Source organism: Pseudorasbora parva, chromosome 20 (assembly GCF_024679245.1).
Source record: "Pseudorasbora parva isolate DD20220531a chromosome 20, ASM2467924v1, whole genome shotgun sequence".
Classification (NCBI taxonomy): domain Eukaryota; kingdom Metazoa; phylum Chordata; class Actinopteri; order Cypriniformes; family Gobionidae; genus Pseudorasbora; species Pseudorasbora parva.
Window position 1 is genome coordinate 39828279 of NC_090191.1, and position 18397 is coordinate 39846675.

General features: G+C 39.1%; 1 protein-coding gene and 1 pseudogene across 1 annotated transcript in view; both read right to left on the minus strand.

The window, feature by feature from the left end:
• Nucleotides 1-18397, minus strand: part of cog5 (component of oligomeric golgi complex 5) — a 95793-nt gene that overhangs the window by 38324 nt on the left and 39072 nt on the right. The window contains exons 8-11 of the mRNA XM_067426950.1: nt 7372-7531; nt 7166-7278; nt 6760-6837; nt 665-746 (exon numbers count right to left, since the gene is read on the minus strand). Coding sequence (XP_067283051.1) covers nt 665-746; nt 6760-6837; nt 7166-7278; nt 7372-7531 — 433 coding nt within the window. The remainder of the gene's footprint in view (nt 1-664; nt 747-6759; nt 6838-7165; nt 7279-7371; nt 7532-18397) is intronic.
• LOC137050035 (5S ribosomal RNA) lies at nt 1888-2004 on the minus strand (annotated as a pseudogene).

The window sequence follows — 18397 nt, forward strand, 5'->3', positions numbered from 1 at the left end:
TGGTTCAGTGGTTTAAAATAAAGTGTTTTTAAACCAGAGTGCTTAAAAACCTATGCAAACAATCTTTCGTGACCATGCAGCACAGCAATGTCACAAGCATAACTGCGATAGAGACTGCCCTAAATCTCGACCGGTTGACAAATTTCTACCGGTTAATCGTGTCTATTGGTATATCGCACACCCCTAGTCTCCATTTTCCCCATATTCGCTTATAACCAAACACCTACCTTGATTTATCCTGCTCTTTAATGACGATAAAAGCCTCAGTTCAATTGACAGATCATTTTTTTATATGCTTTATGCTCGGCTCTTATTGGCTGCGTCTGAGCTTTAAGAATCATTTAGAGACTAACGGAAGTGTAAATGCTTCTCTGAAAAGCCTTCCAGGCTCGAGGTGAACAGTATCTGAGATAGCTTACAAGCTTACAGTTAGAAGAGGAGAGGGTTAACAGTCAGTCTTCTCAAAAGCAACGCCAGAAGAGTGTACGTGGGTAATAGAGTTTGAATCCGACTGCAATGTGATGAAAAGACAGCAAGAGCGGAGGAGAAGAGAGAGAGACGAAGCGCAGGAGGGGAGCTTGTGTAACACACTCACACACAGAATGAGCTTTTGAGATGCATGGCAGGGCATCGTCTTAAACAAAAACCTCAGACTGAAACTCACCAGCTGTGGCTTTCTGTAGCTCCTCAGAGAGCGTCTGAGTGACTGAACTCCAGAAGGTGTGCAAGATGTCAGGCTGCCCATCCTGATAAGAGATGGAGAAAACACATTACAAGCGTAAGCCAGAGCTGAACTTTACCATAATGGCCTTTGACACACATAATAACAAACACATTAACACACTACGCAAACAAAGCTGATATGATTGTCTTTAGTGACTCCAACCCACATCTCAAAAACGATGTCCAGCTCACATTTCACCCTCAATAAAAACAACAATCATGGCGATTAGGCAGATTTACATTTTTGTAGGGGCGTTCTTACTCATTTCACATGCAAAGGGGTTAGACTATAACAGATTATTTACATATACTACACTCAAAAAATGCTGAGTTAAAAGCATCTCAAGTTGGGTTAAAATGGACAAACCCAGAAACTGGGTTGTTTGAATGGGTCCATTCATTGGGTTCAAACAACCCAATTTCTGGGTCTGTCCATTTTTAACCCAACTTGGGTTGTTTTTAACCCAGAATGTTTTAGAGTGTAGTCTTAAAAGTTGGAGAAAGGGTGGAAAATGGTCCAAATTATAATTATTTTGGTGTAAGAAATTGAGGCTTACATTAGACGTGAACAGGGTAAAAAAACATACACACAAAGCGTAGAATATGAACCCTACAATATTTATGCTATCACTCAGACAACACTGGCATTAAAAATAACTGACAGAATAATGTCTGTCTGAGCCATGTGTGCATTTGTAATAATAATAATTAATAATAATTTGTTACATTTATATAGCGCTTTTCAAGGCACTCAAAGCACTTTACATTGAAGGGGGGAATCTCCTCAACCACCACCAATGTGCAGCATCCACCTGGATGATGCGACGGCAGCCATTTTGTGCCAGAACGCTCACCACACACCAGCTGATTGGTGGAGAGGAGACCGAATGATGAAGCCAATCAGGATATGGGGATTATTAGGAGGCCATGATGGACAGAGGCCAGTGGGCAAATTTGGCCAGGATGCCGGGGTTACACCCCTACTCTTTATCGAAGGACATCCCAGGATTTTTTTAACGACCACAGAGAGTCAGCACCTCGGTTTAACGTCTCATCCGAAAGATGGTGCTCTTTGACAGTATAGTGTCCCCATCACTATACTGGGGTGTTAGGACCCACACAGACCACTGGGTGAGCGCCCCCTGCTGGCCTCACTAACACCTCTACCAGCAGCAACCTAGTTTTCCCAGTTGGTCTCCCATCCAGGTACTGACCAGGCTCAGCCCTGCTTAGCTTCAGTGGGAAACCAGTCTTGGGCTACAGGGTGATATGGCTGCTGGTAGGGGGAAGTCTATAACCATTTGGAAATCATGACAAATCATTAGATCAGATATGGTCCAATGCTGATGGACATGTACCAATCTAACCACTGCTCTGTGTGTTTGTGTGTGTGTGTCTAAAGAGGCTGGTGTGCGCATCACCTGTGTGTATCAAAATGCTCTGAAAGTCCATGGTGACTCACAGTCAGTCTAAAGGGGTTTGCACTGACTGTACAGTGATATAAATGACACTCACTTATGACGCACAGAATTTCAGCAGCTACAGATTTGAGAATTCTCCAAAGAAATAGACTGCAATGTTGGAAAATATGTATATATACAGTGGGTTCTTAAAGTCTGAGACCACAATGACAAGCTGTGATTTCATTTAAATCTAGAATTAAACAAAAAATTGTGCTGGGAAAAAAATTATTGTGATTAATTGCATCCTAAATAAAAATGTGTTTACACATAATATATATGTGTGTACTCTGTAAAATTATTATGAATATATAAAAACACACGCATGTATTTATTTAATAAATATTTTTATGTATATACTGTATATATCATTTAGCTTATATATATATTTTTTTTTCTTAAATATATACATGTGTGTGTGTGCGTGTATTTCTATATACATTGTAATTATACACACACATTATGTAAACACACATTTATATTTTGGAATGCGATTAATCATGATAAATTTTTCCCCAGCACTAAAAAAATTTAATAAAATAAAAGAGCAGCGAGACACTGAGCATGTGAACTCCACTGTAGTGTTGTAGTCAAGACCATCTAATCCTAGACCATAAATTCATAAAGATCCACATTACCGCCTGAGAAATTACTTATTTTTAATCAATGAATATATTAGAATAAGATACTATATCGAGCTGTTACCAATCAAATGAAATTACCCAATCACATTAATGATGTTAATAAATACATCAGACCGTGCACTGGCAATTTATTAATATCCCAGCAGTTTTGATCTTGAATGGTGTTTAAAAAAAAAAATCCAGAGTCCTCTTAGTCTGAGACCAAGACAAGACCAAAACCTTCAAAAAAAAAATGGTCTTAAGACCGGTCTTGAGTATTGTATAAAATATTACAAAAGGTCCCTTACATATGTCCTTGTATTATGAAATCCTGAATCAAAAAAAATCTAAAATATGGATAAAAATAAGTTATTTTATTAAATAGCATACAAATTTTACACATATTTTTCATACATTTCTAAATGTTCCATAATATTTTCCATTGGTTGTGGCATAATTTCAGTGCCATCATCAATGAAATACAACCTATCTTGGCTTTTCTTTCTTTTTTGCTCTAGTAAAATACAAGCGAGTTTCATATTTGCTTCACTACCTCAGGCAATTGCTTTCTTCTTTTCTGATGTAGAGTTGAATTTCACATTTATGACACCTGAAGAGGGAACATCGGTGCAGATGAACTCATGCCAGAAGACTTGTTTGCTACATAAAAAGCAGCTGGGAATTCAACGGGAAGGTCTGTTTTACTTGTGTAACTGTTAAATGTAGCGGTTTGCAGGTTTTGCTTTCCGATGTGTGCGCGTGTGGGGGGTGTTTTAGCCACAAATAAAGGTGTGAGATTGTGGGAGTTAGAAAACAGCTTTTGAAGCGGAGGCAGAGAAAGAAAACAAAAAAACATGGCATTCACCCACCTTTCCCAATCTCCAGGGAATCCGACAGCAGCTTTGTTGTGCACAAAGTTCCTGTATGTTTTCCTATAGCGCATATGCAGCCCATCTCCTGTATGCACCCTGTTAAACCGAAGGTTCAGAGGCGCTGTAGGGCTTTTTACAGCCTTGTGAGGCTCCAAGAGAAGTGCCTGCCCTGCAAAACCTTTCATGGGGCCTTTTAAATGCCGGGCGCCTCCTCCATCTAGAGCTGATGGCACTCTGAGCACCCAAAGTCATCTGAATTTCAAGGTGTCCTTTTCTACCAAGAGCCATTGAGCTTTTACTTTAGACACAATGTGAGAGTTTGTGAGCTTAAGATAATAAAAAAGCACAATTTAAATCAGCACATTTGATGTAGCAAATACTGATCTGCCAACATTGTCGCTATATGATAAATTAAAATAAGCTGATAACATCAGTTTTCTCCAGAACGACTGTACAGCCAAATCAACATTTTGTTGCAATATTGTCCTGTTTAACTCTGTGAAGCTGCTTTGAGAAACAATCGACATTGTAAAAGCGCTATATAAATAAAGTTGATTGATAGCACTATTTTACCTGTATTATCTGCATCATCCTGGATAGATGGGTAATTATCTCTTACATAATAATAAAGTCATGAGACTAATACAAGTGGTCAAATTGCCCAATACCACTCTCACTCAGGATTCAAACTTTTATTTCTACACCCTTCCTTAGTGTTTTTCAATAAGGAAAGAAAAAAGGTCTATGGGAGAGCGGGAGAAGGTGTTACCATGGAAACCCCCCCCCCCCCCCATTTCTGCAGACCTCAATCTTCTGACCGAAAATCTCGATTTCCAAGAGGTGATTAGAAGACGCTCAACTCATCTCCCCCGAAACTGTTTACTGAGTGAGAACGGGAGGAATACCAACAGAGAGAGAGAGTGCGAAAGCGACAGACCTTTTCTCTTTCTCACAAACATGCAAAAACTATGGCTATGTTTGGAAAGGATGCAGTAGTATGCCATGTTGTTGTCACATGATCTCATTACATTTAAATGAGCGAGTGCAGTCATCATGAAATTGCCAGATCAGACAGTACGTAGATGTTTAAAATGATGGTTGCTATTGCTTCTGGTTCATTGGTCTTGTTGAGTGATGCAGTATTCTATGTGCTCTACTTTGTACATTTGTGCTACATTATGAAAATAATCAAAGCTAAACCCCCTTGATTCAGTCTAGCCTATAAGTCTAGACGCACCCTAGCGGCAGCAAATCTAATCTGCCCGCGAGTGTCGTCTAGCAACTCTCAATACCCTTCTGAGCTGTAAACACCAAACTCTGGTCGGGCCAATACATCGTGTATAGAGTCGGTGGGCGGGGCTTAACATAATGATGGCAGGATTGTGTTTGCGTGCTACTAGTAAACACAGAAACTGGCGAACGGCGGTCTTTCGAATCAGCTTTGACTGCGACTCTGGAAGACTTGGAGTTAAACTTTTCTCTGAGAAAAGAACAAAGAACGGCACTAAAGTCATTCTTAAAAAGGGAAGATGTGTTCGGAGTTTAGCCGACCGGATACGGCAAAGTTTAATCTGTCAACGAGCTCTGCTTCACCTTCGTTGCTCTGGTTGGTTGTAGCGATATCCAATTGCGTGCACGCCGTGCAGAGGGAGTTTGAAAGACAACCGTTTATCCCGCCTCTCGGATTGAGCGGTCAATGGAGAGTTTCCAGACCAAACATCTTGATGTGGGTCTGGCTTGTCAGGCTACCTTCAGTCATGGCCATATCAACAAAACAGCACTCCCTTGAGTGCATTAATGCTTTTATAAAGCTATAAAAGTTCTACCTAAATTATAGAATTATTAAGGACACACATTTTCATTAAAACATAAAAATGGCAACAATTAACCAAAAATGTATGCACCTCTTGATGGAAACAAAATTTTAATCAAAAGGTGCATACATTTTTTGTCCAGATCTTGGATTGCCAATGCAAGAGCCCAGCACTCTGTAAAGTCTCCTCTAACACATCCCCAAGACTTTCAATGCATTTAAGATCTGGACTCAGGTGCCAATCCATGTGTGAAAATGATTCATCATGCTGTTTGAGCCTGATGAATCCTGACATTGTCATCCTGGAATATGGCCATAATGTGTCTTCCTACATGTTTTTTAAAAAAATTAATAAAAGCTACACACTCCATCAATTATGGTTAGAAGGACTGTTGCCAAACATATAACATGAAACATAATAAATCACTGCAATATTGATCCAGTCAGAGCATTTGCCAATTTAAACAATGACCGGGCCATTCCAAATACAGCCCATGTTGCAATTCTGCATCAGATATCCTAAAGTCTATGCCACATATTAGCTTAGCTGGTTATGATTTAAGGAAATGCATCACTAGAGGCCAGTTGAATACACTGTATTATATGCTCTCTTTGAAATCCATCTGTGAAATCTTACCACCCCTTCCTAAACTGCTCTGATCTCATAGTTTAGCCTTTCATTTAGCAGAAAATAGCACCTTAATTACCGGCTGTAATTAACCAAATTTGCCACTGAAGGAATGGAGAGCCACTGATGTCGGGGATACCAAAGAGGAAACGCATTGCGTGTGCCTTTGCAAGCGCTGTTTTTTTTTTTTCACTCAGCATGCGCCAACACATGCTAGTTCACAAAGTCACCCAGAACCAAATGGAGAATGTAGATAAAATTGTCCCATCACTGTCTGGCTGAAAATGTGCGGTGGATATATGTGCGTGCATGTGTGTGTGCATGTGTGTATGCGTGTGGGGTAGATAACCTTGTCACAGAGGGGCCAGCCACCTGCAGACACCAATTAGGATGTCATTTACTGCTAATGTGCCAGCAGCAAGTGAACCAGCAGGGGCTATGCAGGCAGGTCAGCCACAGGCAAGGGCGACACACACAAAAATCCTTTGTAATAAATCACTACATATCAAGGACAAACTCTTCACATATGGTATACGCACAATATCAATACACATAACTTTCCAAACTGCTCAAATTTAATTGCACACCTATTCCAGCAAAACCTTATATAAAAAACTTTATGAAATGATATCCGTCTCACCTTAATGATCTCATCAATAAAGCACACATGAGTCACTGGGTCTCTCTTTTTGGTTAGAACCTTCTGCAGGTGCTGCACCTGTTCAGGAACATGGTCAACACTTTAGACAATATATGTTGAAACCCCCTTCAAGCATCATCTAATCTTAACACACTTGCTTTAAAAAAAATAGGGAAACCTTGGCCAATGTCTTACTAGCATTGGGGGTGTTCTATAAACAAGATTTTAATATCATGCACTTTGTATTTAGTACAAAATTTGACCAGTTAATTCGTATATTTTTTCCAACAACAAATTCCAAAAGAAGTCAAAGCCAAAGTAAAATGGATAGGGACATCTGTGAATTACTGGTGTTTTGCCTAATGACCTTAAACAGTGTTTCATAATAGTAACGTCTGTTTGATACCTGACCACACGCGGCACAAATCTGGTCCATTAGTTTCTCTAAATTCGTCCAGAGAGCAGCTCGAAATGCAGCCGTATTCCCTGGAGTGGGCATGATGGCTCTGCCAGGGGCACCTAAATATAGCAGACACAAAATACACACATTAAAACAATGCAAAATTATCAAGCACTCTAAAAAACAGCCACAAATGCTCTAAACTAACAAACCTCTGGTGTTGGCTGGTTGGGTGAGGACTTTAATGTCCAGGGCATTAACAACATTCTCCTGCACAGATGTCCTGTATCCATCTACCACACTTCTTATGGTCTCTCTGAGATTGCCGAGGTTGTAAAACACTTGTAGGGCCGTCCCCACCTGAGATGGATTCTGTGGGATAAACAATGAAAAACATCAACCAATCAAAAATAAAGAACATTTACTCAGCTAGTTTCCAATATTTTCATTATTTTTAAGGCATAATAACATTCTCCAAAACCACTTAACATGATTAAGTCCCACTTCCCATGAATAGTTCATTTCACCTGAAAAAACTGGTTTATATGTTCAGTGGTTTTGAACAAGGTGTCTAATATTGATGTGGGAAGTGGGTTACTGACACAAAGAAATCAAAATGCATTAAAACATGCCTGACCTACTAAAATCTTTACATTCGCATCTCCAGTTCCAAGTCAAATTTACACCTGAGAGTAGTTGTCTCCACATGAGGAGATCATAGACTGTGCGCATCGCTTGCCACGAGAGCCACCGATTGACGTCATTGCGCTCAACACCAGAGCACATGTTAGAAAAGTAGGTCAAATTCAAATTCTTCAAATTCAGCGGGCTCAGCTTAGCTGTGACTACAGGACATTGCTGTTAAAAAGTGCAAAACAGGAAGCTCTCCAATGCTGCATTTAAAAAAAAACAGCTTCCAGCAGATGCTCCTGATCTCTGATCCTGCCTTTAATTTAATCTCCAAGGATGAAAGCGCCAAGCATTACAACCAATTCAAGACCCCGTCCAACTTCAATCTAATCCCAGTGGATCAAAGATGATCAGGCCCATGCGCCTTCCCAAACTGTACCACGAGAAACTGCAGGTTAATGGATAAAAATGCAGATGTGCTTAACAAAAACAAAACACAAAAGGCAGACAAGAGGAAACAACAATCCAGTAAATCTAGCCTTTTTTCTTTACATGCTTGACTAATGGTGCACAGATTGAGAGTAATAGGCCAGAGTGGTGGGATATAGCCATCAGTGGTGGCTAAGTACTTGGCAGCAATCAGTGGTTTCAAGCTCTAATCAGACAAATGATTCCTTCACTCTCTTCAAACCCACTTGAAGGCTAAAACTGAGGCCAGGGCTGCTGAGTTTCCTTCCCTTCCAGCATTGTGCAAGATAAATGTGCTCAAATTCTTTAAGAGTCTTGACTCTACTCTAAACAGATGCAAAAAGATTGGGATGATGGACAAAATGTATGTTTGAAGATTTGAAAGAGCTAATTAGATTGAAACACCCAGGTCTAATGCACTGCAACATTGTAAACCCAAGCGAGTCTCTGAATATGGTAAGAAACCGCAATCCCTTGTGACCTCATTACAGGTGTCAGTGAGGGGCCGTTCTGATTTCTGATACACTGGTGGCGACATTGTTTTTGTAGCTAGTTAAGATCATAGGAAGTAAGACTAAAGGGCAAAAACTGTCCTTAGAAACATCTGAAAAGCATTGGCGCTTATTTCTGTTGATTTGCTACAGACTTACACAAACGCTAAAGCACATTTTAAGACATTGGTAAATATGTTGTTTTATCTATACTGCTCATCCGTAGTTGAAACATTCACAAACCAAGCCAAATTTGGCTGCTGTCCAGCAGCATAAATGATGTGTTGTTACTTATGCAACAGTTAAGTGTAGTTGTCAAAGAACAGATGTGATTCACAGACCAAGGCAAACAGAGGATTGAGAGAGACCTAATTGCTTGCGGCAGGTTCACTCACAGCATGTAATGCGTTAGCCCTCATTTACCCTGAACTGCGGAAGGATAATGGTTTAGCAGGGACATGCACAGTCACCGTGGAGATGGATTTGATCAGCTCAGTGCAAGCCGGTGACCCTGGATGGCTAGCTGCCAACTGCCGTGAATGAGGTGTTTTCACATTACTCACATCCAGGCAAGCACTACGCTTTTGTTCCCAGAATTAACACTCAGATGGAACAGGTGGCCAACGATCGCTTCTTTACCAGCAAGTGGGAGAAAAACATATTTGGTCTGATGCTTTTAAGCTTAAACTCTAGAACAATTTTGGAGAGGGAAAATAGACAGCTAGACATCGATGGGAAGGCGAAATGTAACTAAATTTACACCCCGTTTCTATGTTGATTAGATTGGCTTGCATGTTGTAGGCTATTGTTGGAAAGAGTGGGAAATCTTATACAGCGCGTTCGGTTGGTTCTGTGCCAGTCTTAATGCATCCCCTGTCCAGCAGATGTGAAATTCATTCTGTCTAAGGGATCGCATGAACTTGTGTAAGGTGTAGCGCTCATTCTTGATATGTTCCTTGGGAGAATTACATTTCACAATGGAATGAATATGTTTATATCAGATAACCCCTCACATATAGCGAAGGTCAGACATGGCAAGATGTTGCATGCTCATCTGAACAGCATTGCAGATTCAAAAGTTTCTTACATAACTGCAACAAAAAATAAACCCGAACAAACAGGTGGCATGTTTGGCGAACACGTTGCTGCTGTATCTGAATCCTACAGATCATATGTACAAGGAGGTCTGAGATGTGCCAATGTTATTTCTGCCATGTTGAGATTCAGGCGTGTTTCTCCAGGGGAACGTAGGAGACAAAATGCATGTGAAAAGCATTGCTGTATTTGCTTTTTGATGGCAGTGGTAAAAGGAGTAACAACTACACTGCAAAAAATGCTTTTCTTACTTAGTATTTTTGTATTGTTTCCAGTCCAAATATCTAAAAATTCTTAAATCAAGATGCTTTTACTAAATAAGTCAAATGAAATGAAATCTGCCAATGGGGTAAGAAAAATAATCTTGTTCCTGTTTGGGACTGAAACAAGAGCCAAGATTATTTTTCTTACCCCATTTATTTTCCAGAAAACAAGAAAAATGTATTATATAATTCTACTTATGTAAATGAATCTTGATTAAAGAATTTTTAGATATTTAGACTAGAAACAAGACAAAAATACTAAGTAAGAAAAGCTTTTTTTTTTTTTTTTGCAGTGTAGTTGTTACTCCTACCCTGCCATCAAAGAGTAAATACAGCAATGCTTTTCACATGCAAGAAGAGCATTTTTTTTTGCAGTGTAGCTAAAGTATCATTGTTCAAACAAGTGGAAGAAAGTTAAACAAGCAAGTTAAACAAGATGGGGTGGGATGCTATGGATGGGATATGGTAGCACCAGTCATCCTTGGGTCACTATCCCAATTATACCTGCCTCCATCATGTATCCTACCTGGGCCTGTAATAACTATTCCACGCTGATGGCATCACCTCGATTACAGACTCTGTGTGGGGGCTTGATTGAATTTTCTTCTGCTTGGTAGAATTCAATTCAGTCAACCCTCCTTCTGTTTCAGGTATATCTCCTTTTCTACACCAGAAACCACAAAGAAGAAAATACACAGCCCAAAGACGGAGCTGGCAACTATGTCAAGTATGCCACCTCAACAGGAACACAGTGAGAGTTTGCCAATCACACAGGGATGCAGAGCCGTACAAGAAAAACAACAGTGTCATTTCCAGCCAATTGCTTCCTTTCATAAAAACACCTGGTCACCATGCCAGTGTCATTAGCTTCTGGCTGTGTTTGTTTTGTCACCATATGGAAGACTCAGTCCAGATATTTGTCAAACCAACCAATAGCCGATAAGTAGATGACACCAGGGGTCCACATAGGGTGTACAGGTCATTTCTACAATGTAGGATGTTTAATTTGTCCATTATTTGCATCTTAATATTGGATTATATATACACATACACACACACACACACATACGAAAAAAATTGTGTGTGTGTTGTAAATATAATTTATTCTGAAGCAATATTCTTACCAATGTTCAATCAGCCTTGACATATTTAAATCTGCATATTTGTGATAAGAACAAAACACTCAATATTGCATCTAAAATGTAAGTGACGTTAAGTGAATGCTAGTGAATGTTAATTAATTGTTTATAGAGCTGTCATATGAAATCAGTGTCATTTTCAGTTGTGATGGTATTCAGAAAACAGCTTAAACGCTCTAGTGTTGTAATTTCTCCTTGAGAGGCTGCACGAGCGTCAACAGCGCGACCTTGTTATCGTCAGTTCATTATATATTATCACCACTGTCGATCCCCACTTACACGAAACTAATGCACAATCATTCTTGCATTTTGGTGATTCGCTAGTTATTTTTTGTTTTAATCAGGCTCTTGTCCGTCGGGCAAGTAAAATTCTCTTTCACTTGTCCCTTCAAAACACCCACTATTGACAAGCGGACAAGCGTTAATGTCGAGTCCTGTATACGTCTGGGTTCAGCCACAAAATTACAGAAGACACCATGTTAATTACTGCAGCAGTAGTGTAGGGGTAAGACACATGGCAGAAAGTTGACCCAAATCGACCCACGGTTCGAATCCGCCTTTTGCCGAACTCACTCTACTCCCTTTTGCCATGACATATATCAGATCGCAAAGGCATTTATTTTCAATATGAATAAAAAAAATATCCAAAAAGTTTGAATAAAATGTCTAACGTGTTTAATAATAAAGTGTTTATCGGTTAGCGGTAGGTGAACAGACATATGCGCTGAATTAGAAATGGTAAAAGTGAGTGGGTCCAATATAATTGGTCTTAAAAAGTGAGTGGGTCTTGTCCCCCTCGCATACAACGGTTCCAACGCCCTTGGCTAACTGACTTAAATATCTTAAAATATGTCAGAGCCATTATTTTGTCTCAAGATGCACACCAGTAATGTTTTTTTCTAAGATACATATATAAAAGCTACTTAAATGTCCTAATTGAACTAAGGTCTAAACCCGGTTTAATCTAAGCTCTGTCTGTGAAACTGGGTCTTAGGGTGTGTTCAAACTTGGCATATTTGGTTCGATTAAAGCAAACTCTAGTGCGATTTCTCTGTTAGTGCGGTTCGTTTGAATAAGTGTGAACGCTGCCAACTGAATCCTGGTACGCACCAAACAAGTGGATCAAGACGGCTGAAAAGTTGGGTCTCTGTCCGCTTCCAAACAAACTCCGGTACAGTTTGACTGAAATATGAACACAACACGGACCAAAAACAGGACATGATGTCACAAGATGCGACCCTAAAAAGGACAGAATGCTCGTTTTTTTTCTCGTCATAGTTGCGATGTTGCCCATCAGAACAGCGTCTCCAAACAGTAGATCTCCATTTGTGTGAGTGACAGAGGGATTTCTGCTGCGGTCATGGCATTTAATAAACTCTTCACAAATTTTCAGCTGGTTAAAACAACATCATATGAAGCTATGCACTTGAGTGCATTTAGCCCAGCACACAGCATTGTTTTGGATGTTCAGTTGCAAAATATATGTAATAAAAGCCGAACAAACAGGTTGTGAACATATCCCTATGCCTTTAGATTCTGTGTTAAAATGCAGGTGTGAACAAGCAACTAAACCAAGCGAACCAAACTATAAATGTGAACAACACACTTTTATCAAACAGGATGTTTTAGAGTGAAACAACAGTGCAAAATATTATAAAATGTATCATCAAATAATTGCCAATACTTACTGAAGCTTGTGCATGCTTTATTTTAAAAAGTTACAAAAAGTACTGTGCAGCAAAAATGAGCCAGGCCATGAGAATTACATGTGTTATTTTGACAATACAGGGACATATTATTTTCCTGTATTACAGTCTATAAACTGTAATACAGATCTGCCAACATTGTCGCTATATGATAAATTGGGGTGGGCTGATAGCATCGCTGTTTTCTCCAGGGCAACTGTGCAGCAGAGTCTGGTTTTGTTGCAATATTGTCCTATTTGACACTGTGAAGCTGCTTTGACACAATCGTGATTGTAAAAGCGCTATATAAATAAAAGTTGATTGATTGATTGATTGATTGATTGATTGATTGACTGATTGATTCTTTTGGCCTAGTCATTCCCACTTCAAAATCAACAGCAAACATGGCCGATTCTAGCCACATGCAGAGGTCGTTTGCTCACACTTAGTGAAGTGTTATGGCTATGCAAGAGCACTGGTGAAGAACAGAGAGAAGGCGAAAGTGAGACTTTGAGTGTGAGGAAAAAAGTGAAAAGATGATGGATCACTTAGACATTCATTTACGCGCCGTGTTTCCACAGCAACCAAAAAACAAACACGGCGAAGACCGATTAAAGCCTTTTAAGATGCACTTGGCAAATGTCAGCGCAATGCCAGGCCAGGAAGAAATGAACTCAATTTAGGAGACAACTGATGATTATGGAAAGGAGAAAGGTGAAAGACAAGGTGTGCTCAGCATAGCTAATGAGTTTGAACATTTTCAGCGAAAAAGATTTGGATTGACATTAGTAGGAAATTAACTCCTTTCATTTACGCAAGACTCAAAGCCAAATGCATATTGTATCAAGTAATTTTTTTGTCAGAGTTTAAACGAATTCAACTAATATATTTTTGGCAACATTCAGACTGCAGGTAAATATGGCCCATATCATATGTGACTCAGATTTGTTTTTGTCATGACAGTGTTTTTGTCATTGTGAACAGCACAAACCAAATATTATCTGATCTTTTCTATCTCGACTTGGGCCAATTTCACATGTGGTCCTAAATCCGATACAGATTAGATGTTTTGCAATGCGAATCTCAGTCTGAACAGTCATATTGGAGTTCATGAGACTTTTAATTCACTCTAGAGCAAGATTAGTCACAATTCTGTGTTCACACTTTTACACACCAGAAGTTATCAAGACCGTCGCACAAGGTGTCCATGGAAAGACAGAAGCTGGGTTCTGTATATATAAAATAATACAATATATATATATATATATATATATATATATATATATATATATATATATATATATATATATATATAAAATAATACAAATGCAAATCAAGTGCGTTTCCATCAAGTTGTTCGAGGGGATGCCTAGTCACCAACAGCAAATTAAACAAGGGATGCACAGACGAGAACTGATATTACTTCCAATTGGGCAAGTTATAAATGGACTAGCAGTGCAGCTTGCAATTGCCAAATTGAATGCTATGCACAGAAGAAGAAATGCAGCAAAGGCATTACGGCAACGTCGAGCCCCATTCATATGGGAAAGATAACGTCAGCAGGATTTTTGGGAGGCCGTAGTGTCTAGATATTTTACTCACAAAGTTTGGCTATAACATTTCAGAATGTCAGGTCACATTAAAATATTATATAACATGTCACCATCTGCAGAAACAGCTAATTTGTCAGAATTTATCCGGCAAATGAGTTTGAGTTTCCACCTCCCATTATTTGCACAAGTCAAAAAAACATCTCAAGCAAGCGTTATTTGCGAATTAAGGGATTTGGTGTATCCATCACTCGTTTCTGATGCACTCTTGACAGAGGGCGTGTCTGAAGCTTGTCATAGTGACAACAGCCAATCATATTCCTTTTTCGGTGTTGGATGAACACAATTGGCTAGAGTCTTTTTTTAATTGGCGATCTAAATGGCTAACACCTGCATTGACACTTGAAAACTTAAAAATTGAAAATGACAACGCAGCAGAACCCACACTTTCAGTTCGGCAATGCATGACGTCACCCATTCACAGTGAAAGAGCATAGCATGTGAAGGAAAAAAAAGGGACGTAGTGTTCGTTTTGTCACCTATATGTTATTGAAGAGTAAAGTAGGGCTGAGCTTTGCCGGCCAGACAGAGGAGAAATGGCTATCCACCTGTCACTCAAAGTCACGCCCTTAATTATGCAGCATTTTAAGGCTTTATATAATTTAAACAAATGAGTTATAAAAAATTCACCCCCCTAACAGTTGTCATGAAAAGCAAAATTAGCCATATAGACCAAAACCACAATTTGTACCGAGCTGTAAATATGTTTTATTCTGCTGTAAATTTGGACATTTTAACATGGGGCTCAATGAGATTCTGCTCCTTCTGGAGCCTGTCTCTAGTGGCAGGTCGATGAACTGCAGCTTAAGTCACTTCCGTATTGGCTTCAACAGAAACTGGGGGAGCTAACAAATATGATAAATGTCTATTAAATCTCATTTATGTTCAGATTAAAGCACTTTTTTTAGGAAAAAAGTGAACATTAACACTCATATATCATGGTCCTTTAAACAATATCATAGTATTAACAAACCATGCAAATAGCATGCTTGCTTGATATTAGTAGGATTCCATTCAAAGCTCCCATCGTATATGAATACAAACCAATAATAATCAATCAGTAACATACTGTATACATAAGAATATCATGGAGTAACTAGTAATCAAATCCTCTCGTAATGACACACTAAACTATATTAAAAAAAAACTACTACATCTTTGCACGCTTAACCTTTCTGTGACTTTTTAATTGTGAAGAACGTACATCAGAGAGAAGGGATGTTAAAAAAGCATGTGCATATGGTCTCCATGGTAACAGTAATTTGTCAGGTGGGTGCCTGAACGTGTCACTGATGGGTAATGGGCGAGAGAACTCAACGTGCGAGAACGAGGAGTGCTAATCAGGACACATGGGAGCTAAGAGGTCTCTGATCTGTAACAGTACCAGTACTCTTTCAAAATATACACAACCCTGCTGAAAAACAAGGATTAATCCAGCTGGCTTAGCAGGATGGCCTTCTGGTGTTCTAAGCATCAGTCGTGATGAAATGGAAAGGACTGATTGGATGTTGATTTGTGGGCGTGGCTTATGCATGTGGGGGCGTGGCTGATGAATGTGAGCTTTCAGGGGTAGAGATTAAGCACTCAAAGTCGTTCTCCCAAGAAGATCCAGTTGACATTTTGATTAAACTTTACGAGGTCAGAGATTTAAAAGAAAAAATGAAACATGAACAGGTGAATTGTTTTCATTTAATGCTGACTTTGAGGTGTTTTATTCAGCAGTGAGATTGAGTTCACACAAGTCTTGTCCAGCATATCACTTGCGGTAAACATACTGTAAATATTTTATGATCACTCTAAACAATCCTTCCGCCAGAACAAAGGCAGCCATATTGGCAGAACAGGCCACACCTGCTGAGTGCTTGTCAGCTATCTGAGCAATCCAGTATATCTATTTTCCATCTTCACAATGGTCTTCAGGGAGTAGACAGAGAAAGAATGAAGAGACAGTGGCAGAGATGTAATGTTTGAAGTGAGTGAGGAAGCAAAAGAAAAGGGAGGCACACAGATTCAGAGGGAAAAATGGAGTAAAAAGACTTAAGGAGTGCACAAAAGCAATGATTTTACTCCTTAGCAGCTTCAAATCCTGAGAGACATTGCTTTTGATGTAAAGGTTACTCAAACACGACTCAAAAAAATGGATGAACCGTGAATATCAGGAGAGCGACTGCGTAACCTTTTCAGCGACCAGCACAATTGAGCCTATTGGACCGCGTGAAATGAGTGAAGATTTGTATAGTGCGCAACAATGACATTCACTTTTTTTAGAGACCTTGGCATTTTCCCCATTCATTTTCTCATGAAATTCATGAAGCAAAACATCATGAACCAAATCAACCAACTCTATACATTTTTTAAATTATTATTATTAGCAAAATTGGAAACATTTTGAAACATTAAGGTTATTTAATACTAGTCTCAATCTCACCAAGGCTGCATTTATTTGATCAAAAATACATTATAAACAGCAATACTGTGAAATATTACAATTTAAATTAACTGGTTTCTGTGGTAATATATTTTAAAATCTTATTTATTCCTGTGATCATGAATTTCAGCATCATTACTCCAGTCTTCAGTGTCACATATTCCGTCAGAAATCATTCTGATATGATGATTTTTTTGCTCAAGAAACATCAATGTTGTATCATCAAAGTTGAAAACAGTTTAGCAGAGTACTGTTTTTGAGGAAACTGATATTTTCAGGATTATTTGATGAATTGAAGTTTAAAAAGAACAGCATTTATAATAAATCAAACTTTATTTGTAATATTTAAGTATTGTATATACAGTGGGTACAGAAAGTATTCAGACCCCTTCAATTTTTCACTCTGTAATATTGCAGCCATTTGCTTAAATCATTTAAGTTCGTTTTTTCTGATTAATGTACACACAGCACCCCATATTGACAGAAAAAACACAGAACTGTTGACATTTTTGCAGGTTTATTAAACAAGAAAAACTGAAATATCACATGGTCGTAAGTATGCAGACCCTGTGCTCAGTATTTAGTAGAGGCACCCTTTTGGTCTAATACAGCCATGAGTCTTTTTGGGAAAGATGGATTTCACACCTGGATTTGGGGATCCTCTGCCATTCCTCCTGCAGACCCTCTCCAGTTCTGTCAGGTTGGATGGTAAACGTTGGTGGACTGCCATTTTCAGGTCTCTCCAGAGATGCTCAATTGGGTTTAAGTCAGGGCTCTGGCTGGGCCATTCAAGAACAGTCACGGAGTTGTTGTGAAGCCACTCCTTCATTATTGTAGCCGTGTGCGTATGTTCATTGTCTTGTTGAAAGGTAACCCTTCCACCCAGTCTGAGGTCTTGAGCACTCTGGAGAAGGTTTTGTCCAAGATATCCCTGTACTTGGCCGCATTCATCTTTCCCTTGATTGTCGTTCAGTCCCTACAGCTGAAAAACACCCCCACAGCATGATGCTGCCACCACCATGCTTCACTGTTGTGACTGTATCTCTCCATCTTAGAGTCCTTCAGGTGATTTTAGAGTGTGTAGAACCATCTCAAGGATGATCAGAAGAAATGGACAGCACCTGACTTAAATATATGAGTGTCACAGCACAGGGTCTGCATACTTAGGACCGTGAGATATTTCAGTTTTTCTTTTTTAATAAATCTGTAAAAATGTCTAACAATTCTGTTTTTCTGTCAGTAGGGGGTGCAGTGTGTACATTATTAAGGAAAAAAAAAGAACAAAATTATTTTAGCAAATTGCTGCAATATAACAGTAAAAAAATTGAAGGGGGTCTGAATACTTTCCTGTTCACTGTATTACCACAGAAACCATTTAATTTAAATTGCAATAATATTATTTCACAGTATTACTGTTTTTACTGTATTT